The sequence below is a fragment of the Geosmithia morbida genome (genome assembly GCF_012550715.1).
Source record: "Geosmithia morbida isolate 1262 chromosome Unknown scaffold_9, whole genome shotgun sequence".
NCBI lineage: Eukaryota > Fungi > Ascomycota > Sordariomycetes > Hypocreales > Bionectriaceae > Geosmithia > Geosmithia morbida.
The window spans coordinates 880,262-904,009 of NW_023336196.1; the positions used below are offsets into that span (position 1 = coordinate 880,262).

General features: G+C 52.6%; 5 protein-coding genes across 5 annotated transcripts; 1 reads left to right on the top strand and 4 right to left on the bottom strand.

Moving 5' to 3' along the window:
- Positions 1 to 1,068: 1,068 nt before the first annotated feature.
- Positions 1,069 to 3,168, top strand: GMORB2_7791 (uncharacterized protein; the record flags this gene model as incomplete). Its single annotated transcript, XM_035469756.1, has 2 exons — positions 1,069 to 1,990; positions 2,066 to 3,168. 2 exons carry the CDS (start codon positions 1,069 to 1,071, stop codon positions 3,166 to 3,168), a joined length of 2,025 nt encoding a protein of 674 aa, XP_035320850.1.
- Positions 3,169 to 3,926: 758 nt separating this feature from the next.
- On the bottom strand, positions 3,927 to 7,735 carry GMORB2_7792 (P-type Ca2+ transporter type 2C; the record flags this gene model as incomplete). Its single annotated transcript, XM_035469757.1, has 2 exons — positions 3,927 to 5,015; positions 5,075 to 7,735. The coding sequence occupies 2 exons, from the start codon at positions 7,733 to 7,735 to the stop codon at positions 3,927 to 3,929; spliced, it is 3,750 nt and encodes a 1,249-aa protein (XP_035320851.1).
- A 5,494-nt stretch (positions 7,736 to 13,229) lies between these two features.
- Positions 13,230 to 13,727, bottom strand: GMORB2_7793 (uncharacterized protein; the record flags this gene model as incomplete). The annotated part of the gene is made up of 1 exon (XM_035469758.1): positions 13,230 to 13,727. One exon carries the CDS (start codon positions 13,725 to 13,727, stop codon positions 13,230 to 13,232), a length of 498 nt encoding a protein of 165 aa, XP_035320852.1.
- Positions 13,728 to 15,820: 2,093 nt separating this feature from the next.
- On the bottom strand, positions 15,821 to 16,633 carry GMORB2_7794 (uncharacterized protein; the record flags this gene model as incomplete). The annotated part of the gene is made up of 2 exons (XM_035469759.1): positions 15,821 to 16,377; positions 16,501 to 16,633. The coding sequence occupies 2 exons, from the start codon at positions 16,631 to 16,633 to the stop codon at positions 15,821 to 15,823; spliced, it is 690 nt and encodes a 229-aa protein (XP_035320853.1).
- A 3,905-nt stretch (positions 16,634 to 20,538) lies between these two features.
- On the bottom strand, positions 20,539 to 22,171 carry GMORB2_7795 (Major Facilitator Superfamily; the record flags this gene model as incomplete). Its single annotated transcript, XM_035469760.1, has 3 exons — positions 20,539 to 20,899; positions 21,011 to 21,956; positions 22,045 to 22,171. The coding sequence occupies 3 exons, from the start codon at positions 22,169 to 22,171 to the stop codon at positions 20,539 to 20,541; spliced, it is 1,434 nt and encodes a 477-aa protein (XP_035320854.1).
- Positions 22,172 to 23,748: the final 1,577 nt, after the last annotated feature.

Below are 23,748 nucleotides of genomic sequence, written 5' to 3' on the forward strand. Positions count from 1 at the left end.
GACATTGTGAAAAGACATAGGAGGTGTAGAATAGGAGGGAGCTTCGGCGCCGGTGAAATACCTCTACTCCTATTGTTTTTTTACTTATTCAATGAAGCGGGGCTGGATTCACGTCCAACTTCTGGTTTTAAGGTCCTTCGCGGGCCGACCCGGGTTGAAGACATTGTCAGGTGGGGAGTTTGGCTGGGGCGGCACATCTGTTAAAGTTGAAAGATCAACTTATATTACCTGTGGTGGAAAGTACCGTCTGCGTAGAGGGCGCCTCCGTTTTCCTATGTGATTTGATAGTGCTGTGAAGGGAGATAGATATACGGAATATATTCGTGTATTGTCAACGACATGCAGAGTGCAACGTTACCAGTATCTTCGTCATAATAACTCCAAGTCAAGCACACGCAGACTGAATCATACTCTTCCTTGCTGCTGGGAGACCCCGTTCCTCATGCTCTGACAGTATGTGGCGTTCAAGTGAGCAATACATGAAACTCTTTCCCAATCCTTACTATAGATGCGACAGTCTCCAATACCGACGGTATCAACGACACAATATTACTCAGTCCTTATATACACAAGAATAGCCTTTCTTTCACACCATGACTACGTAGTATCCATGCATAGGCATAATGTACGAGGCGACCATATATAGATAGCCTCCATTCTACCGTCATACCCAGTCCATCCAACATCTTTGAAATAAGCCACCCCGATCTTGACGCCTCATTCTATCATTTGACCTCTCTTTTCTCCTACGGAGAAACATCAAAACTTAGTTGAATCGAAGAATGAGTCCTGTGGAAGGACTGTGTGACAGTTTCGATAGTCAGATGTCCAGTGGTGGCGTCAGGTTTCTATAAAAACGCCAGCCGAACGCCCGTACTAAGAGCATCGCGCCATTCCGCCACCACACAATCACCATGGCATCGTCTGTCACTATGGTCTTTCATTTATGAAAGGACTGACATCAGGAAGTAGCTTCCTCTTCTTGGTATCATACGGCACCTTTCGCCATCCGCCCTTCTTCCCCCCCCCCTCCAAGCAGCTATAACAGGGCCCGCAACCTCTGACGCCATGTCTACGGTTGCTGCCGTACTGATCGGCATTTCTGACGCTTTCCTCATTGTCTCTATCCCTTGGCTGCTTTCTGTACTGTACCTATTCCAGAAGGAGAGCAAGAACAAACAGAAAACGTCGGGACGACAGCAACGCTCCACCGACAACACCTACAACAACGACGACGACGACGACGACGACGACGACGACGACGACGACGACGACACCAACGCCAGCATCGCGGTGGGAGATGTCAAGGACATGAACGACCGCCTGAATGCCGTGATGGGCCTGGGAAGCGACCACGAGTCCAGGATCGGGTCCATGACGTGTGCCGTCAAGTCTCTCCAGGACAGGGTTACTGCTTCCGAACCTACTCTGGAGGCCAGAGCCAAGACTGCCGGGTCTCCGAGGCCCAGGATGTCCAAGCCTGAGTCTGGGTACGAGCTCATCGCGAGTGTTCGCAGCCGGGGATTTCCCGCGGAGGAGTCCAAGGGTGAGCACCATCTCATCGCGAGTATCCACATCAGCATCTGTCCCGATGTTCAGCGCAATGACCCTGACAATGGGCCATCCCTCAGCGTGGCAGAGGTGTATCGAATGTACGCCCGGATCCAGAACTTCCCCGCGATGGAGGACTCCAAGGCTATGGAAGTCATCGACAGGCTCCTGATCGATAGTGAGTGGCGACTGAGGATGGCCATGTGTTCCCGCCCACGGAAATCCGACAGGAACCCCAGCATCTCCGCATGGACAGGTGAGCCGAGGGGCGCCTTCAACAATAGCCACACGAGCTACGCCATTTGCGTTGAGTTCCTCCGCTCTCAACGTGTCGCGATAGGCCAGGCCCGCACCTCCAACTACAACTACAACTACAACTACAATATCAGGAGCAACAAGGCCGAGCCGTCGTCATCTGGGCAAATCCTCGGGGAGGGAGGTGGCTTGTTTTCGCGGTCTGTCTCGCCGAGAGGTCTTGACAATCGTTCTGAACATTCCGCGTACTCTCACACAGATGACGAAACCGCCGTCAGAAAGAAGGCAAAATTGGCGGAGCATCAGGCCAGCATCCTCGAGGACATGAGCCGTCGCCAGCTGAGCAACAGCAACAGAGACAGAGACAACGGCCTTGGGTCCGAATGCGTCGACGGCCGTCTCCAAAAGTACGGCGACAGCCTCTTCAACATGCTCCAGAACATGGCGCTCGTGGCGACAAAGGTCGACAGCCGAGACGACACCATCGGGCTCCAGGACGACCGCATCATCCGCCAGCGCAAGTCGACCGCGGAGTGCGCACGGGCACTCGAGAGGTCGTCCGAACACCGTGACAGGTTCTCCAGGGAGACCGTGTACAAGTTACTAGACACCGATGAGACCATCACGGCCCCGGCCGCGCGAATCCACGGCCTCGAGACCAAGCTGGGCAGCAGCCGCAGCAGCCAGACGGGGCAGCCTGGCCGCCATGGCTACGATGCCCCTACCTGCCACCATGTCCAATCCAGCGTCCGCCAACATCTCCCCAAGGGTTACGAGCCCCAGCCAACGAGATGCTGTCGCATCCCATCCGACACTCGCGGCGCCAACCACCACGCTGTTCCCGATGCCTATTCCGATGCCGCTCTCCTAGGCGACACGTGCCCCCCCAAAGCGTGTCCGACTGACTCTCCCACGATCGGTGAGGAGCTGAAGGACACGACATCCGCGACTTCTACCCGGAACCTCCCGGTTCCCACCGTGGTGGTTGACGACTACTCCTCATACCAGTCAGCCTCCGAGGTCGATCTTTCCAGCACCAGGGAGCTAGAGCAGCCGAAAGAGGCCGGCGACAGGAGGCCCGACTTTAGCTTCGTCATCGGTCAGGAGGATGTGCTTTCTGTCAGGGCGGCATCCGCCTCTGATGATGACGATGGGTACTTCGAGATTGATGATGGGTTCGAGGCCGTCGGTGAAGACGACGAAGACGAGCTCATGGAGATGGAGATGGAGGTTGATGTCGACCTGGATCAGGGCTTGTCCTCCGTCGCGTCTGAGGACGAGTACCCACCTCATGGGGACCACAGCGAATTTGTTGTCTGCGGATCGCGCAAAGGATGGACGGTAGTTGGCTGGAGACTCTGATCATCTCATCGTTCTCTCTTTTTCTTTTGTGGCGTTTTACTGATACTCTAGCTGAAATAAGAGGTCTTCCTTTATTTATCTGTTTTCCTCTAAGAAAATTAAAATAAAATAAAATCAAGAAAATAAATGGTATTTCTGTCTAGAATTTGTTCAAAGTTAGCTAGGAGTGTAAATAGAATCAGCATTTCCAGTGTCTGCTATCACTGATTGTCATTCTTATGGACATCATTCGAGTTCAGATTTCAACACCTGGGCACACTCATTGAAATATGTGAACCTGCTATGCAACTCTTGTATTATTTACCAGAACAGAGGGAAAGAAAACAGTCCTAAGACGCCAGCTGACACTACCTGTAGTAGTAATAATAAAGTATCTCAGACTAATAGATCCGAACCAAGGGTGTCAGAAAAACCAAAACATGCCGTACCATAAGAACCTATCTATTAATGAATCGCGCCAAATATAGTAACTCCATGGGTTGAATATAAAAAAGAGAGCCCGTCAACCGAACAAGACAAATAAACGTTTTCTTTGTATCCAAAAATATGGATTTAAGAAGAGAGAGAGGGGGGATCTTCGCTCATGCTGGATAGTGTAGGTGCAGATGTAGTAGACAAAACATCCTAAACAAAAAAAAAAACAAAAAAAAGAAAGACTAAATAAAGAAGCGTGCGCTCTATGGTAGAAGAGAAAGAAATACAGGCATTATAGGGAATCTTTCGGGAACAACAAACAAGTGTAATAAAAAAAGAACAGATTACGACTTCGGAGATTTCGCATGATCAGAGTCATCGGTAATTTCTACCCGCGGAGGCGACGGAAAGGGGACGGGTTGACTCTTAGTGCCCATAGGCGACTCTGGGGACAGCGACTGCTCGTCGTCAGGAGCCACGATGGACGGAATGGCAGGGCTGAGAGCCGAGTCGTCAGCTTTCTCATTCTCCGTAGCAGGGGCCACAGTCTCGATGTGAAGCTGGGGCACCTGGCCGCTGCCGCTGCTGGTGACGTGGCGGCTGTTTTCGCCAACAGTCTCGTCGCTGTCGCGATCGGCATTCTCATCGTCGTCATTGGAGGCGTTGCTCTCGCCGCCATCGTCGGCCTTCTTGTTCTTCTTGGGCTTCATGGCCCGGAACATGCGACCGAAAGTGGCGGACCAGGCCTTTCCGAGGGCGCGGTAGACGATGACAAATGGCGTGCCGACAAACGTGGCAATGGCGTGGAACCACTGGTCAGGGAAAAGTCGGATGAGAATAGCCCACGGCCAGCACATGAGAGCAGTGACGACCGAAATGGCCCACTGGGTGCCGTCGAGACCACCAGACTTGATGCTGAAGGCGCGCGAGCCGACGTAGACGATGCACACCTGCAGGCCAACCATGAGAACGCTTATACCCATGAAGAAGAAGTTACGGTGGACACCCTCGAGGATGTTGAGCTTGTTGTCCAGGCGGCGGTTGTTGAACTGGTTGAAGATTTGCATCCACACAAACATGTTGAAGATGATAGTGTCGAGCTCCAGCATCTTGTCATCGTCATCGCGGTCGTAGCTGAGAATCTCTGGTCCGGCAAAGTACAAGATGAGCGTCACCACAAGCTGGAATATGCTCTGGCCGATTATCATCTTCCACATGTTAGTCGTGATGAGGGGAGTCTTCTTGCCCTGAGGAGGGCGGTCTAAGATCTTCTCTGTCGGCGGGTCGGTGGCCAGGGCCAGGGCAGCGAACGTATCCATGATGAGGTTGATCCACAAGAGCTGCACGGCCGTGAGGACTGACTCCATGGAGTCAGATGAGACGGCGGAGACGAAGGCGATGATGACGGCAGTGATGTTGACCGTGATTTGGAACTGCCGGGTTGTGAACATTAGTGTCGGGAAGGACGGGAGATATTGGGGAAGGAGCATACCTGAAGGAACTTCTGGACGGCATCGTTAACAGCACGTCCCCACTTGAGAGCAGTGATGATGGAAGTGAAGTTGTCGTCCATGAGGACAATAGCCGAGGCCTCCTTGGCCACCTCGGTTCCAGAGATGCCCATAGAGAACCCGACATCGGCAGCCTTGAGGGCGGGAGCATCGTTGGTACCGTCACCGGTGACGGCAACAGTCTCGCCCATCTCCTTCAGCTTGGTGACCAGGATGCGCTTGTCCTCGGGCGAGGAGCGAGCGAGGACCTGGAGCTTAGGCAGCGTCTCGAGGAACTGAGCCTCGGTCATCTTGCGGAACTCGGGGCCCTCCATGACGACGCCACCCTCGGTATAGATGCCGCACTCGGTGGCAATGGCACGGGCCGTCACAATGTTATCACCGGTAACCATGCGCGTCATGACACCGGCGTGCTTGGCCTTGGCGACGGCCTCGGGAACACCGGGGCGGACGGGGTCCTGGATACCGACGAGGCCAAAGAAGGTGAGGTCGTGCAGGAGGGAGGAGAAGTCAGCCTCGCCGTCCTCGACCTCGGCGTGGGCCGGAGGCCACGAGGGGTAGTCCTTATAGACAAGGCCGATGGTGCGGAGCGAGTTGCTAGCGTACGAGTCGATGGTGGCGCGGAGGGCCTTGCGCTGGGGCTTGTCGAGGGGCATCTCGGCGAGGGTGTCCAGGTCGGCCTGAGCCGAACAGTACCTGAGCAAGATCTCCGAGGCGCCCTTGACCAGGAGGCGGTAGCCGCCGTCCTTCTTGAGCTTGATGACGGCACCCATACACTTCTTCTTGGAGTCAAAGGGGTAGAGGTGGGCAATCTCCTCGTTGCTGCGGACCTCAGCCAGGTTGGCCATACCGAGCGACTCGCGGGCCATGGAAAGCAGAGCAGTCTCCGTCTTAGAACCGATAAAGACAAGCTTGCCGTCCTCCTTACCCTCGAAGGCAGTGGAGTTGATAGCGATGGACTGGATGATGGCCTGCTTAGTAACGTCCTTGAGGTTGGCAGCCCACTGGGATATGGTGGTCTCGATAGGCTTCTCGGAGTCGGCCCTAGAGAAGCTCGTGGCACCAAAAGTGCCAGCAACGACCGTCATCTTGTTGGTTGTGAGTGTTCCCGTCTTGTCGGAGCAGATAGTGGTGGCGTTTCCCATGGTTTCACAAGCACGGAGGACACGGACAAGGTTGTTCTCGCGGAGCATGCGGGTGGTAGCAAAGGCCAGGGCGAGCGTGACGGCCAAGGGCAGGCCTTCAGGGACGGCGACGACGACGACGGTAATGGCAACGATGAGGATATCGGTGAAGGTGGAGGCCTTCTCGGCCGGGCTGTCGTTGTTGTCGGACAGGTCGGCGAGGAAGCGGAAGAGCAGGACGAAGAAGAGGAGGGAGGCAGCAGCCATGCCGAGCTTGGCGATGGCCAGGGCCAACCCCTCGAGCTTCTTCTGCAGGGGCGTGGGGTTCATCTCAGTGCGGACGGACATCATGATCTTGCCAAAGCTGGAGTTGGTTCCAACAGACGTAGCAACGTACGTACCCATACCCTCAAGAACTTTGGCGCCCGAAATGATGAAGGGGTCGAGATCGCCCCTGCCCTGGCCGGACTCGAGGGCTTGCATGACGATATCACCGCCCGTCTTCTTGAGGGCATCCGACTCACCGGTAGCCGAGGACTCGTCGCACTTGAGGTCGTGACCCTCGATGAGAATACCGTCGACAGGGACCAGGTCTCCAGGCTCGAGGTGGAGAACGTCACCAACGAGAATGTCGTGGACGCTCATCATTTCGGACTTTCCGGAGCGAATAACCTTGACGTCACGCTCATCCTTCTTGGCGTTGAGCTTGACAAAAGCGCGCTCCTTTTGCCAATCGTTGACGGATCCGACAACGGTGACGATGACGATGGCGACAAAGATGGCGACACCCTCGACCCAGTCGACAGGCATGGGTGTACCAGGCTCATGATCTCTCCCGAGAGTCTCATACAGACCCAGTGCGAGGGAGATGGCGGCGGCTACACTCAGGACGATGAGTACCATGTCATTGTAGGCAGCCCAGACGAGCCTCAGGAAGGACGTGGCCTTCTTGGGAGGCAGAACGTTGGCCTTGTAGACGCGGATACGATCCGAGTGGAGAACAGCATCCGCCGGAGCGGCCGCTGGAGGCAACGACTGTTTTGACTTATCCACATCTGGCGTGTCGGGGCGAATGGCCTCGTCGAAGGAGATTCGTCTGGTGGCCGATGTCTCGTCGACGGACAGACCGGCATGGGCATCCGTCTGCAGACCACGGATGATTCCCCGTAGGCCACCCAGAGCCTTGAAGGCGGACAGCGACTTAGGATTGAGAAGCTTGTTGAGCTGACCGGGGGAGAAAGCGTAAGGGTTATCGTCGACGTGGAAGTCGGCCTCGGTGCCAGGGTCGGGGCGCAGGGCGACTTTGGGATCTTCGAGGACGGTCGAGTGTATGCTGGGGGTGATGGCGCTGGTTGCGGCGCTGGTGACGGCGGGAGTCAGGAAAGGGTTGGAGGCGCTAGAGACTACGGTGTCGGCATTGCTGTGCGACCGTTGCCTGGTGTCGACCTGTAGTGTGGGAGGAGATAGCGTGTTGCTGTGGCTGCTGCTGGAAGGCTGCTGATTCGGTGTCGCAGTCATGATGGGCAGAAGAAGGCAAGCGAGTCGCTGCCGGGGGATGAATGAATCTGCTCTCGTGTAGGATCCGTCGACATATGCGTACTAAGTTGTGTGGACGCAGCAAGAGGTGAAAGCCACAGAGGTCGGTAAGGGGAAGGAGAGACGGGCTAAGGGGGTGGAATACTCGTACGAGTATATATATATATATATATATATATGTGTGTGTGTGTGTGTGTGTGTGTGTGTGTGTACGGAGTATTCTCGTATGTATTGCTGGTGAGGCGGTGGTAATAGCCCGAGGATCGCAAGCGCCAAGTGAAAGTAGGAGGGAGTACTCGTAGGAAGTATCGTATAAAGCGACGGGAGGGGTGCGTGCAGATGGTAGGCGAGTAAGGTATATGTGTACGAGTAGTAGTAAGATGCCAACGTATGCCCCGTAGGAATAAGTAGATCGTTACAAGTCCATCAACTTCTGGGTCGAGAGGCGAGGCTCACTGAAGACGATACTCGTCTGGTCGGGTTGCTGCGCCACGCAACTGCCAGAAGAATTAGGCAGGACACAGCCTTGAGAGGCCGAAGCTTATGAGTAATGTCTAGCTGACTGGCGTAGACCCGATGGAATGAGAAGTTGTGCGTGGAGCGGCGGGTGAGGATGGGAAGGATTGAAAGCGAAAGAAGAAGAGGGAGGAGAGGGGGAGAGAGAGAGAGAGAGACTAGTAAGATTACTACTAGCGAATGCAATGAGCAATGAAGCGCAATAGTAGGGAGAATCTGAAAAGGAAGGAAGCATGGACCCTGCGCATGCCTCGTGTGTCTAATCTGTATCCGTACTTGTACTGCACCACCAGCTGCAATAGTGTGGGGACAGGTAACGAGAAAAGTAGCGCGGGTAGCATTGCAGTGATGATGGCTACTAGTAGTACTCGGTACTTTACATAAGGGTACATCGGCCACCTCTGATGGCATGAATGAAATACATTATACTCCGCAGTATCGGTCTGACTACCAATCTAGGTGGTATCCCCCCCCCTGTTCCTCACAGGAAAAGGACCACAAGTGACAAGAGTCGGGTGGCTAACTGGTAAGTGGTGGTACGTGGTAGATTGAACTTCGTCCATCCCCCCACTTAAAAGTCGGATGCTTGTTTACCTAGTCTGTCTCCTCATTGGTCAAGCTGGACCTACAGAGCGCTGTAGAGCCTCTACCTGTCCACTAGAAGCCAGGCGACGGGGCCCACCAGACTCCAGCGCTTGCTCGGGGCCATCCCCCCACCTCGCAGGCCTGTACGAGTACTCCTCCAGTATAATACTAAAGCTGCGCTTAGGCAACAGGGCGCCCTCCAGGGGTCTCTCCTCCCTGCGTTTCACCATTGACTCGTACCTGTATAGGCGCTTTCAAACTCCTTGCGTCTGGACTTTTCGTTCTTTCTAGACTATCTCTACGTTTCTTGATTTTCCGGTGACATCTAGAGCGTCTGTGCAGTCGAGAGAGCTGTTGTTGTTGCCGAAGCATCCTGCCATTTCTATCCAGCAGGTCTGTGGCAGATAAGACCAAGGTACAAGCAGAAGCGAAGGGGGGGGGGTCCCAACCGCCGAAATTGTTAAGGAGATGGACTCCAGGTCTCCATATTTTTCTCTCTGCACAGCCTCACTGCGATATTTCATCCCGCCCCTTACTCGTACCGTGTGCGTGCTCGTAGGACCCTCCACATTGTCCTCTCTGTCTGTTCTTTCGTTTCTTCTTCGCTTCTTCCCAGTTATCATATCAGTTGCCGGATATTCATAATAATTTACTTTTCAATAGCTGCCACCTTATTACGTCCATGCTTGCCATCCTTCCTGTCCATGCCTTCCCCCACACCCGAGGTATCTCATTCCCGCCTTGTTCGTACCAGACAGAACGGTCAATGTTTCCTTCAAAGCTTGATACTACGGATTGCTACTCGTACTACTCTATCTGACCGTGCTAGCAGTCGTACCGTAATAGCACGTAACGGTAGTAGTACATTTCTGTACGAGAGTATAACTCAAGCTATTCGTAAGCCATTGACGCCAGAATTGAAAGGAGAAGGGGGCAGTGCACACCGATCCGACCTGCCTCCCCCCCCCCCTCTCTCCCTCTCATTCTTCCATCTTCTTTGCTCAAGAGCGACGGCCGCGATTCAAGCCGCAACTAAGGTGGTCTCGGCATTTCTCTGCCTGATAGTGCATATGCTCGTACAAGTTACGTTACGGGAGCAACAGCCAAAGCTGTTAGGCGCCCCCATGTGCATCAGGAAGTGAGTCTAGGCAAACTGGGCGGTTGCCAAGGCTGGATAAATTACGGCGACCATGAAATCTGTAGTAGGCCATTCTTATTCGTTTCCGTCCAATCACTTCCCCAGTATTTCACGATCCCAAGTTGCAACTAGCTACTAGTATATGTAGTAGCACCATGTACATGTTAGACCCAGGTGTGCCTGATGCTGGTCGGCGGGCGCCAAGACGCATATGCACATGTATGTGTTGTAGTTGTGTGTACAGATTAATCTGCACTTTTCCCATACAAGTAAGTGGTACGAGTATGCTGAGCGGCCTAGTAGGCTCTACTTTACGGAGTAGTACTCGCCCAAGCTGTAACATGATGCAGGCGACCACGTCCACACCTTGCTCTTCTTCGCCATCATCATGGAACGTAGCGGCCTTGAGACGCACGCGATGTTGGGGAAGAATGGCCACTGCGCCACATCTCCTGCGCTGAACAAGGCCGGGTCGAGGCAGACCTGAGGGGCAGAGCTGAGGGGACCTATCGGTGAGTGCCTGTGGCTAAGGGTGTGGCTGGTGTTCCACTGCAGCTGAAGCCGACCTTTTGAGGCGTCTCCAAAGAAGAAGCAGGAACGAGCTCCGTGTGGCTGGTACCGGAGCAGATTACACGAGCTTTGTGGCAAAGGCACTTGTCAAGTGTGGCGCATACCCCGTCAACGTGACCGTCGGCTACCGGAGCGTCGCATCTAGTAAATTCCCGCTGTCGCGGTACAATCTCGGTTCCACTGTGAGAGGGTAGTGATCCGGACTTGCGGAGACTGTGGTTGGTCAGATGGAGTGGCTGTGCCTGCAACTACTCCGTTTGCGGAAGATGTGTACTCATAGTCTCGTACTCCGTAATTAAAGTCGACGGCATATCTAATTTCTAGGTTTAATCTGCAGATGTATTACCACGGATTATTATCACGTCGACATTAATCCTCTTCTTTTCCAATCCACGTGTTCATCTCGATATGCCGGAGCAGGGAAACAAACACACGAAGCTGGGAAAGACACATGCAGCGTCATGCAATACCTGCAACAGGTAAAGAATGCCTGGCGGCAAAAACCAAGCCTCATCATCCACAACTTCACTCGCATACCTCGATAGGATGCCACCAGTCCGGTGACGTATCGTGGCCTACGAGTCTTGCCGGCTATGCGTCGGGTACTCGTCCAAACCAGTCCTCATGATTTATTACGAGTCTACAGCTTACACCCCTGCCTTGTTGACACTTCAACTCGAGCTAATCCGGTATGTGGGAGCCGGCCGAACAGATCCACACCCACCCTTCCGTCCTCAGAGGCGCTCGACCAAAGTTCCTGTTTCTCTCGACCGATAGTACAGCAGCCGACAATAATCATTGACGCTGGGGAGACTTTCTACGGTTTTGCAAATCGAAGATTCCCCTTGGCAACCCACAACTTCTCTCTTCGTCAAAATGAGGGGCTCCTTGGGTCCCATCACATAACTTGGCACTGCACGTATACTATCACTGCGGAGCAAAATCCCGTCAACATAGCCACAATCCAGTGCCCTCGCACTCGGTTCTTTCTCACGTCATAGATGATATATTGTCCTGCTCTTGAGTTCTGTACTCTTGGTCATCAACGGCGTACTTTTCCTATGTCCTTTTCGATCTCCACGTTCTCCCTACCACCATTGACCAGCCGCTCTCCATCATGCCGTTACACGTCGTCCATGATCTATCATACGTACAGTGGCAGCCGTATACATCGTGAGGCCCGACTGCCAACGCCTCCTTCCAGCCAAGACGGCCGGTCATGGCATACCGCTCGTCTGCACTCCGAGCTCTACCGAGTATTTGTATGATGAAGAGAGTGGAAGCGGCTCTGAAGAGGATTCGATATTAGTGGTTACCAATGGCCTGCTACCGGTGTACCGATGGCAACTTTTTTTTGGGGGGGGGGTTTTTTTTTTTGCCTCTTTTGATACATCTTGCCGCATTCTACCTAGCACACCGAGGGGTGAACAGGTTATTTTTCTCCGTCGATTCTACCACGACCGAAGAAGAGGTTAGCCTCGTCTATGCCATGGGTGTGAGTCCCGACCACAAGCTTTCCCATCTTCTTGGCCTCCGACCTCCCGTAGTTCACTGCCACACTTCTCCAGTATGGATTCTAAATGACGCGCACACGCATCATATAGCAGCAGATAGCAGAGCTTATTTAGATGTCTTGAGTCTTGTCCGACTTGGGGACCCGCCGGCGGATAGACGATGACTACTAGTATGTCGCTTAAACACCCCCATGTACTCAGACCGCCAAGGTGACTTTTGTCTCCATCGTGATCGGACTCAGCCCTCCGGTGCACTATGCCCAGCCCCGAAGGAGGCCTCCATTGTCTGTTCTATAGACATCCTCCATCTACCAATCCGCCATCTTCGAGGAGAGATGTCAGGGGGAGGGTTCTTGTCGTTGTCATGACGAGGCTGGACGCCACATTGCACCACATGTCTGTAGTTTTGCTTGTATGGAATCGACTTGTGACTCCAATCGACTCCAAAGCTTGCACTTTACTCCTATCAGACGCCCTTTGATTATGCTGTAAGGAATAGGAGACGGAGCAGGAATAGGTAGCGTATGTCGTATCACTCCGTCTTGCAGACCCATGCCGTATTACACGTTTGTGCCTTACAACTTACATGCAATCATCGGCTTTATAGCTTCTGCTCCCTTTGCAAATCTCCAAAATCCAACATGTTGGCATGAATAGATGGAGGGAGAATCAGCCACCATATGTCGTATCACCCAGCCCCTGCCTCTGCCTCATTTCTATGCTGATGATTCATGCTGCGTTGCGCTTCCTCCATCTTCTTGTTGGATGAATGTAGCATCTATCCATATGAGAATAAAAATAGTTTCCGCATCTTACAGCCCTTTGGCTTACACAACTTGTATGTTGCCCTTTTGCACTTTGCGTCTTGTTGATAGATTCTCACGTACCCTGTATTACGACTAACACGAAAATGATGTTATAATATGATCTCAATGCCAGTCTACTCTATCTATTGGCCCTTTTCCGTGTAGGCTATATTTTTTTTTAAAAAAAAATAACATCTTTTGAGGGGGAGGAGGGGGGTTGTATTTCCTTTTTTTTTCATGTCTTGTTTTTTTGAGTTGTAATCTCCTGTTCCAAACCTCCGTATGCCAACTTCTTTCCACAGGGTTGAGCTTACCCGGGCGTTGCTCCAAGATGAGCCAATGCTGTCCTAATTCACATCATCCAGCTTCTTGCTCAAGGCCTCAAGATGGCCAGGCGCCATCTCAGCCGTGTTGGCGACAGTCTGATACCTCGCTGACTGGTCGATCCTGATCGCCTCCAACTGGGCGGTCAGAGAGACGACCTCCTGGCTGAGCGACTTTATCCTTCCGCCCTGTTCCCGTATGCGGCGGTTCTGGATCTGTAGATGTCGGTTAGCCGTCTGGAGTCGGGTGACCTCGTGCTTGAGGCGCGCGAGCTGCACCTCGGAGGACGGACCGGCATAGTTCTGTCGCTGAAGCTCCAGTCGCAGCTGAGCGTTCTCGGGCGCCAGGGCCACGTTGGTCTCCAGCAGGTGGTGGTGGGCGCGCCAGAGGGTGTTGTTCTCACGGATGAGATTGATGTTTTCCTGTCTCTTGACGGTCAGCTGGTAGTGGAGAATATTATTCTCTAAAGCTAGGGTCTCACTGTCGAGCTGTACCGGGATTTGGGACCTGTTACCATCCATTGCGTAAGTGGCCTTGTCGTGATGGGCCGGATAGTTTCTATATATGTATGCTGTGTGAGCGCCTTGTCATGGGCGGTTGACGGGAGTGAGATGGAGCAGAAAAAGGAACGTTTTCTGAGGATGGGAATATCGCTGAAGATGAGAACGAAGTGCTGAGGATGATTATCCAAAGCCGGAATGAGCTCCCCGTTATATGCTTTCACCTCTCGCCAAAACCATTCTCCCAGGATGAGACCTTAGACAGAAGGTATCGGACTTTCTTGTCACAGTCTGTCTCCTTCGTTCGCATGGTGTTGCCCTTTGGTACCCTGTAACGTAATGCAAGCATCACTCTCGTCTGCTGCAAACATTCAACAGGGCACAAAGGACTGCCGTTTTTCTTTGTCTATCCTGTCTCTGTGGACGGATCATGATATCACAGATTCATTTTCAAGAAACAAGCTCTGTGTGAGAATGGCAAGAGGCATAACAATCTGGTAGTGCGACAAACGAAAACGAAACAGGAGAACAAATTCATCATGTCTGTATCAGATATGCTAGCTGTTAATACATAACACAATGGACATCTGGTAACATAAACAATGGTAAAAGACAAGTGAATGCTTTGTTCCTGTATTCGTCATTCTGTGCTTCTGGAATGACTGAGCGTTAACAAGCCTTATGAATGCCAATATGATAACGAGCAAGCATAGAGAATACACTACTCAAAATACACTGCTCACCCGTTCAATTGTACCAGAGTAAATAACATAAATCATGGATAGTCCTATTAGATGGTGCTGCAGCACAAAGGCATCGCAGTTGATATTACGATTCGAACTTACAACATGCGCTACAATGCAAGAGAAAGTATGTATAGAGCTTGACAACGGTAGATGTACTCATATTGCTACTTTGGCGTATAGATTGCACACAGCATTAAAATGGAGTTTTAAGGTACAAGCATAAGAGAGCAAATAGACTGGTAGATTGGACGTGCCAGACGCCCCTGGACATTGAGTGGCGATGCTGACGAAGGCGAAGATGCTGATGAGACTGGAGATGCTGATGAGGGATGGTGTGTCTGTGGCTTCGTGCTGTAGATTGAGAGCGAAGTCGACACAACGTCCTGTTCAAATACCCTCTCGACCACCGAGTATCCTGAGATGAGTATTACCGATAGAGAGAAAGTTGACAGTGCTCTTTATGCTCTATTCTCCCTAACCGCATCGTATTACGCTCTGTCGTGTTACGAAGGTGAAGGGGCCGTCGACAACGGGAATGTAGAGAGAGGGGAAGGAAATGGGCCGTCATGTGCACATCCAACTGTTTCGAGCACAAGAGTAGAGAAAAGGACCGGGTGGGTGAATGGTGACTCCGGCCGTGGATATCGGCGGCAATAGGCACGGAGCAGATCAGACAGTGTCGACAAACGAAGACATGGCCATTGCCAGGGTCCGATGCACAGGCAGACAGAGGGACCTTTGTCCACATATTGCATGCTACTATTGACTTTCCTCCCCACCTGAAACTACTAGATGTGGAAGTAGCTCGGGCTGCAATATGCGCCAAAAATGAAAGAAGATATACAGGACGAGGAGCGGGATTACGGGCAAAATGAGTCGAATTCCCTCGCCCAATTGCATCTTGTCCTGTCATCGTCAGAATGGAACAAAGAGGATGCACCCCACAGTAGCGTAAGGCTCAGCATGACTGGTTACATGGTCAAAGAAGGAACGTCATATGCAGACAAAGAAGAAGACTCGCGGGCATCAGAAGAGATCAAAGAGAGATAACATCAGCACAAGTCAAGCAAGCCAACTCAATAGTCTATTTCGTAGTATTAATCATTCTCATCTATGTTTGATATATGCTATGCTATCTATTACTATAATGCAATTGTTGCCAGTCCGTTCTGATAGCTCCAAATAAAGCCAATCAGCAAGTATATGATCGGACAAGGTCGAGGGTATATAAAACGCCGTGGGTTGAAATGCTCATTACTCCTGGCAATGCAGTGATGCGGGAAGAAAAGAAAAAGAAGAAAGGGGAAAGAGAGGACAGAGACAGAAAGTTGGAAATAAGAAGCGGGAAGTACCATCAACAGCGCATATTTACTGACTGTTGTCTCCGTCCCTGACCCAGAACCGCCACAACGGCTTCCTAGACTGGGCAGGATTCTCATCGCCTTTGTGGTCGTCCTCCTCCAGCTCGAGACGGTACCTCCTCACACTTCCGGTATCGTCGTCAAAGGATATGTGCCTCTTTGAGCTGTTGGCGCCGATGCAGTCCGGTAGGTGGCGACGGATCCAACCCTTAACACCACAGCTGGCAGCGTCGATGGCGGCGTACTCGAGGCGGCGTGTCTGGTCGCTGGTCCAGTAATGTGTCGTCTGGGGGAGGAGGGTCTGTTGCTGCTGCTGTTGCCGTCGTTGTTGCTGGCCCGTTGGGTGTGAGAAGGACATGTTGGTTGAGCGGTCGAGCTCATCGTCCATGGGGTCAGGCGGAGGGAATTGAAAGTACGATAGCTGTTGCTTTGGCGTTGCTGTCGCGCCTACGGATGGAGGCATGTGGACTGAATTGCCATGGTAGTGCGACCTACCGGAGCGGCGAGTAGAGGGCCGTGCCCGGGTTCGGCTGACGGCGGCACCGGTGCTGGTGTTTGTACTGGCTGTAGATCGTCGTCGGGGGGATATAGATTGCCGTGAGTGTGACAATGATGCTCGTGGGGATATTGTGATGTGAGATTCGTAGCCCGAATCCTGGCGCTTCATGGGCGCAGGGCTGTGCGCACGATCAGCGTGCTTGTCCCGTCGACTGTCGGACACGACCATGTTGTTGGGCGGCGACGACGGCGCTACCAGCTCAATGTCGTGAAAGCTGCAGTACTGCGTATCGTACGCCGTCGATATAGGCCGCCGTGCCATTTTGTGTGTGAGTGGGAAGAAAGCAACGAAGAATTTGAGGCAGCCCAAATGGGCGACGTTTTTGTGTCCTGGCAAGATATGTTCCCTTTCTTTTCCGGTACCAAAGTGGGCACACGGCGTTAAATGATGTGGTTCGAGTCGGTGAGAGTAGCTATATCCATGCCCACGGGTAAATCAGATGAGTCGCACCGTGATTAAACGGTTAATCTCCTCTTTCTCCTGAACAAGAAACGCCACTGAGGATGCCGCGACGCAACATACAACAATGAGGGCTTGTTGGCCTGTGTTGTGTCGTTTTATATCGGTATGGACGGGCAAGCGGCATATAGTGACTTGCAGTCTGCAATGTGAATCTAGCACCTGATGCTTCTAAGTCGAGCTGCACAGCACCTGAACGGCAGCAATATGAAAAGATAACCAGATGATGCTCCGCCTGCGCCTTGCGTTCAGATGACAAAGGGGCGAAGAAGGAATGAAAGTAAAGTCAAACAATCGAGCGACAAGTGTGAACAGATTTATCCCACCATGTGGCAAGTGAGGGGGGTGCCTGTTCTTTTCCCTCCCGTCTTCTCACTTAACGCCAATGTTGTAATCTGTGTGGGCGGCGCGTGTTGTGCGTCGTTTCACTGCCAATCGAGAGGGCAACGTGATAAAAGGCCCAGACTCTCTGAGCGGCAATACCCTTTGCAATGACCAGGGCAGGGGAAGACGACAGGGTTGGCGGGGCGGAAGCGGATACCAATGGCCCACGATGTGTGCAGACCTCCTTGAAATGTGTAAAGCACTGGCGGTGAAGGGCTGAACGGCTGCGTACGCGTGGAGAAGGCTGCCGCTTATGGGTTAGGTATTCAGGAAGACGGCGGATAATAAATGACAATCCTGGCACAGGCTGCACCAGCAGACGAGCCGCTCAGGGTCTCACAGACTTTTGTGCAGCTTCAAGGGAATGTTGATCAAACAGGCTGGGACGACGCCCCTTTTCCCCATCCGTCGTGAACCTGGGAGCGGTGATGGTACGCCTGTCTTGAATGTATGTCTCTGACGGTGGGGGGGGCCTTTAAGGGTAAGGAGTTGTTATCAAATGGAAAGCGGGGCTGGCCGTTTTTCTCAGGTTCTCAGTTTTTTGTGATCCGTGCGATAGGACTGATGCCTTGGGGGGGTATTGTTTCAAATGATGATTTGAGAGAGTGGCGACCCCGGAGAGGTATATGGTGTCCGTCTTCCTTTCGTCATACCCTTCTAGAATATGGGCATGCGATGGTCTGTGCAAAAGAACAAGATAAAGGAATGAATAACGACTTCTTGTCAGTTATAATTCATAGACGGCGGACACCATGCATGGAGTGTGCGTGGGGCACGCGTGGGGCCGGATCTGGTGCCTGGTCGGTTGCGAGCGTGCGGAAGCGTCTCCTGCGTCTAGAATTATATTGGCACCGTTCGAGTGGTCGAGTTGCCATAGGTCATCGGACTGACTTCCATGTGTACGGATACCGGAGTGGATGGCGTATTGAGAAGTGGGGGGCGTGTCGGTATCTCCTAGCAGCGGATGAAGACCCTGACTGCGGTGGGTGGAGATATTTTCTCTCCTTTTGCTATCTTTGTCGCCTGATTTTTCCCCTCATTCCACTCTCCTCGACACCTTTTTCTCTTTTTGCTCCCCACCTGTGGATAGCCGGGTTGGTTGAAGGGTATGTACGAGAGTGTGGGCGATGGTTGAGCTGTTGTCGATGACGAGCAAGAAACGGGTACATGTCCTATATCATCCATTCATTCATTCATCAGTCAGTGAGTCACCTTGCTCCTTTCTTTTCTTTTTCCCCATATGCCTACCGAGGTCATCATCAAAAGTATTCTGGTGGGCTTTCTCATCTTCACATGCCTGCGGCGTTTAGAGCCGTAGGCCAGTGTCGTCGCGTACCCAATCATGGCACAAGGAGAACACGACAGATGAAACCCCGTATCTGGACCGAAGTGTATGTAGCCTGTGACGACGGCGACTCCTTGGAAACAAAAAACAAAAGCATGATGATGATGAATATGAAAACAGGGTTACTACAGCCGAAAAAGAGGGTACAAGGTTACAAGCACATGAAAATCGACGCTTTGCCGACTGGACATGCAACAACATGGATGGTATCGAGGTCTGCCTCGTCAATCCGGTGGCAATACGTATAGTGATGGATGACGGGGGTTGCATGCGCATGTGGCAGGTGCTTGGCGCTTCCTTCCCTTCCTTTCCAGGGACTCGGCATCTCATTTTTTTCTCTCTCAGGGAAGGAGCGTCACACTAGCTCCTTCATCGTTCCTTCTACATATTCATTTCATCTCTCGCCACGATGTTTGTTTCTTCCACTTTTCTATATTTCATAGCCCAATATCATACCCTGATGATACAGTACATGCATAATTCGTTGCGTTGCCCATATATGATGTTGGGCGCCTCTTCCCGCCTCTACTTCTCAACCTTGCTATCATGCATCGCCAACACAGAATAAGAAAGAGACGATGTAGACGCTCGTTGCTCCCACCACTCACGTGTCATGCATTACATACGGTACATGATGCTCGAACACGGCAGACTAGCCAACTGTCTCTGACCATGTACCGGCTCTAGACAATCCGGTCCAAGCACCTTCGGCTAATGCGAGAATGCATTAGTACATAATCAACCGAGAAGACGGCGACGGCGACGGCGACGAGACGATGATAACACTAGTGCTGTTGAGTCTTGCGTGTATGCGTGCTGAGACAACACCACCACGTCCATCTCTGATTTGCCCTCTCTCCAAGTCATATGCATGCCCTCTCCGCAAGGGCGCCACTGTTCCCCCCTCTTCTTGTTGATTCATAGGTTGTATCAATTCCCTCACGTGTGTATATGCTGGTGTGCGTGTCATGGACCTGGATGACCATGATGGTTGCACTCCTAGAGCATGATAGACGGCACTCTCCCCAGTGATTGCGACGCGACCATCTCTACCTGTGTAGGGTCTCGGTAAAGCTTACTGCTCCCACTTATGTAGGCGAAAAAAGCTTGGCCACCGGGCCCTCCCGCGCCATCTTCCGCGGTCTACAAGGCGACCAACGACAATGCATCAATCAGTGTGTATGAAGGAGGGCATCAGACACACACACGCAGAGAGAGCCAGACTGAGACTAATGAGACTGGAGGGGGAAAAAAAGACCTCAGCGGCGACACTCATTGTTCCCGTGCTCCACACTTAATGATGCCCAAGACATTCTACTCCGATGGCGCAACAGGCGGTCAATAATTTTTCCTCTCATGACCCCCCCTCTGCACTTTTGGGCCCTTCAGTTGATCAACTGAGCGTAAGAAAAGACGGCACTGTCTACTCGTATGCCACATTGTCGATCAACCAGAGTCTCATTGAAGTTGCAGCGATGGCCTCGCGTGCTTTTCATGAGAACTGCCCCTCTGACCTGGTGGCAAACCGTGCTGGTCGGTCGTATATCGGAGGAATCATGTGGGCTGAACAGAGACCCTCCGACCATCGGCGCCGAGGTTCTCAAATAGTCTTCGACTCTATTACGGAGTAATTTCTGCCATTATCGAATCATTACTGCATAGTAAGCAAATGAAGTCTTGATCTTTTCTGATTGCGCGTACCGATACTGCTTAGTCGGCAGTCATCATACTCGTATTTTTGTATGTCGCCGCCGGATCGCGCCGCCCTAAATCGCTGATTGATAAAAAAAACTGGCTACTGGGAGGCACTGTTCGGGCCTTTATCAGATGGGTCCGGGCACGTTTAATCTTCCAGAGCAGGGATATTAAGCTCATCAGCTACCTAGATTTCCAGAGACTAGTGTATCGGTACTTGTAGGTACTCGTACTAGTAATTCTCTAGCCGCTCAGGCTCCCGCATCATATCTATACACATATCTCATGCGCTGACAATAGTAGTCGTCCCGGGGACCTTGGCAGCCTCATCCCGAGGATCTGTGTACAGGTTGCCCTCGGAATCTTCCTCCCGATCTCCCGGAGTAGCGCTTGTCTCCTCCAGAGCCTTGCCCTTCCATGCGACATAGCATGTGAAGGGGACGGCAGCAGCGAAGACGGCAAAGGATACGGCCAGGTTGGTCATCAGGGACACGCTCTCCTTGGATCCGATGCCGTAGGCGCAGGCGAACCCCAGACTCTCGGCGGATCGGAGGATACCGCTCGTGTGCGAGAGCCTGTCCATGTCGGAGTTGTACATGGAGAGGATCCAGTAGGTCCAAACGACGGAGGCGTTTGCGGATATGCTGTCGTTTTCCATCAGTCAGTACACACGCTTCTGGATACATTTCTCTTCCCATGAACAGGGCCCACAATCGGGGTCGTGGCAGGTGTTTCCATAAGAAGACGGAACTTACCCAAACAGGCAATAGGCTACAACAGCCTTGGCATAGTCGGCGGAGAAGATATCTAGCACGGGCGAGGGCGATCGCGACTGGAGCTCAGCCTGCATGTAAAAGTTGAAGATCCACTGGACGACAAAGACGGCGAGCATGGAGTACCATCCGACATTGCACAAGGACCTCTTGCTCCTGAAGATTGTCTGGGAGTCAAGGAGACGACCCCAGCCGACGGTGGCGATGATGCCGCAGACGGTCTGGACGAAGCCGGCGAGGGAGCGACCCCTGACGCTGAAGTAGGCTGTGAGGTAGTTTCCCTGGTAAGTGGTGCTCCAGCGGACGGTGATGAAGATGGGCAGCAGGAGGAGGATGTGCTTAGACCCGAGGGCGTGCCAGAGTCCCCCGACGCTCTGGCGGAGGGGCATGCGTGCGGCGCCGTTGCTGAAGGTGGGCTTGGTGCCGTCCGTGCGCCTGAGCTTCTCGGGCGGGGAGATGGTGAGGGCCAGGGGGAGGCCCATGCATGAGAGCCCGATCATGACGAGGTACGAGTTGGTCGACAGGCTGCCCTGCTCGGAGTCGTCGATGTTGAGGGCCAGCTGGATGGAGCTGCCGATGAGGGTGCCCACGAGGCCGATGGCCATCCAGATGCCAATGTACAGCCCGCGGCGGTTGTCCTCCGGGTACGCGACGGCGATGGCGGCCTCGGACGTCCACAGCGCGGCGGCCGAGAAGCCGCACGTGACGGCGCCGAAGATGAGGAACCACCGCGTGCCGTAGACGCTGTTGCAGTACAGAGCGGCGAAGTAGGGCAGGTAGCCCACCGTGCCGAAGACCAGAATCCATTTCAGGCTGAAGCGGTTGCCTATAACGGAGAAGACGGGGCAGAAGAGGACCATGATGACATAGGTGATGACGTTGGCGGCGTTGACGAAGAAGGGGCTTGCCAGACCACCGGCTCCCATGCCTATTTTCACAACCCGGTGTCAGCCATTGTTCGGCTGGGCCAGACGATCTAGTTCATATGAGTTCGGATGAGTTGGAGTGTAACGCACTGGACAGAGCATTCCAGATACCCGGTTGACTGAAACTGATGAGACCGAGAACGATAGCCTGGTACAGAGTCCCCCTATACCATCCGTGGAGCGTCTCGAGCCATGTCTTGCTGTCGGAGGAGTCCATGATGCTGGTGAGGTTGCCTATCCTTTGGGGAGGAGATCAGGCTTGAACTCGATGATGAATAGAGAAAGAGGTGAGAGGTCTAAATGCGAGTCACACAGCTACAATATACTGATATTGATACTCCATTGAAAAAAAGAAGACAAGAAGAAAGAAACGCCCTTCGCCCCTCCTTTGTCACCAAAAGATTTCTCTTCGATCACGACTTGGACGTGTGGGTCGACTTTCACCATGATTTCGCGGTTAGCAAGGTCTTGCGTGATTGCACCATCCGGCACTCAGTCGCCGGCAGACTACGGCCAAGACTGAGAAGCACGGCAGACCAGGGGAAAAGAAACTGGGTCCCGGCTTTATTAGCCGTTTCTTTCCTCCTTCTTCAATGCCCTTTTGTTATATATATATATATATATTTTTTTTTTTTTTGATTCTCTCACCCTTTGAACCATTTCTGCTTCTTACTTCTTGTTCGGTGCTCCGTATTGGAGCCTCACGACTCGTCCCACAAGTGCCGGTCCACATGGTGTGCTTCCGTTGATAATACCAAGACATTTTCCAGATACCCTCTTCTTCGCATTGTTGATATCTGCAAATTTCTCACCTAGCATAGGACGAAAGGTTCTTGTTTCTTTCCTTCCCTTTCCTTACCTGGAATTCCTCTTCGGTTTGGTATCGTCATGATGGTACTCGGCGGCAGGAAATAGGGAAGGGAGGGGAGGGAAGGGAAGAGGACAGAAAAATCCCAACCTCACCGGATTTCCATGTGTCATAGCTTGTATCATGTCAACAAGCAGTACGTAACAAAAAGGCGAGGCGCGAAATGCCGCAATTTCTGCTGGGAGTAGTCGAACCCTTCGAAGGGTTCTAGCGTATTGCCTGCTCTAGAAGCAGCTGCGCATTTTCTCGACGAGGACGGTCAAGGTCGAGATGATAGTAGAGGATGCAGCCATGGACAGGGTCTGGGAATAATGCGGCAACAGGACTCAACAAGAATGCGGCTAAACGGACAGTCCGTGCGTCCAATTGTCTAAACCGACATTGTGCACAAGGAATCTGCACATATTACAGCTGCTTTGCATTCAGATTGCCATCACTGCCATGTATAGTTTCAGTGTGTCGGTTCACCTGTGGATATTCGTTATTCAGCACAATAACGCCAGATGACAACTGTGGCATCAGCTCCTTCCTCGTGGAGAGCGTTTGCCGTTGTCGATGATCATTTTCGGTCTGTTTTTAGAAGTGAGGTTGTCTGGTATCTGCCCAGGATATGCCCCAGGCCACGCATCTGGTGGAATAACTCCCCTTCCGGTACCATTTGGCGGCTGATACGAGCAGTTTGTGCCGTAACAGTCCTGACCCAGAGCGGGGTTCAGAATACATCCTCCACGGCGATGCTGGTGGGGTGGATGGAAGAGGCCGGCGCCGACGTCGAGGGGCGGGCGGTCAGGCCGTTGGCCATTGTACGCGACATTTCCAGGTGTGACGGTTCAGGGACCGGTAAGCGGACTGTATCAGGTGGTTACCGGTTGATAGCTACGGTGGGCGGTCGCGTTCTTTGATGTGCACGGGGTCGGTGGGCTGCA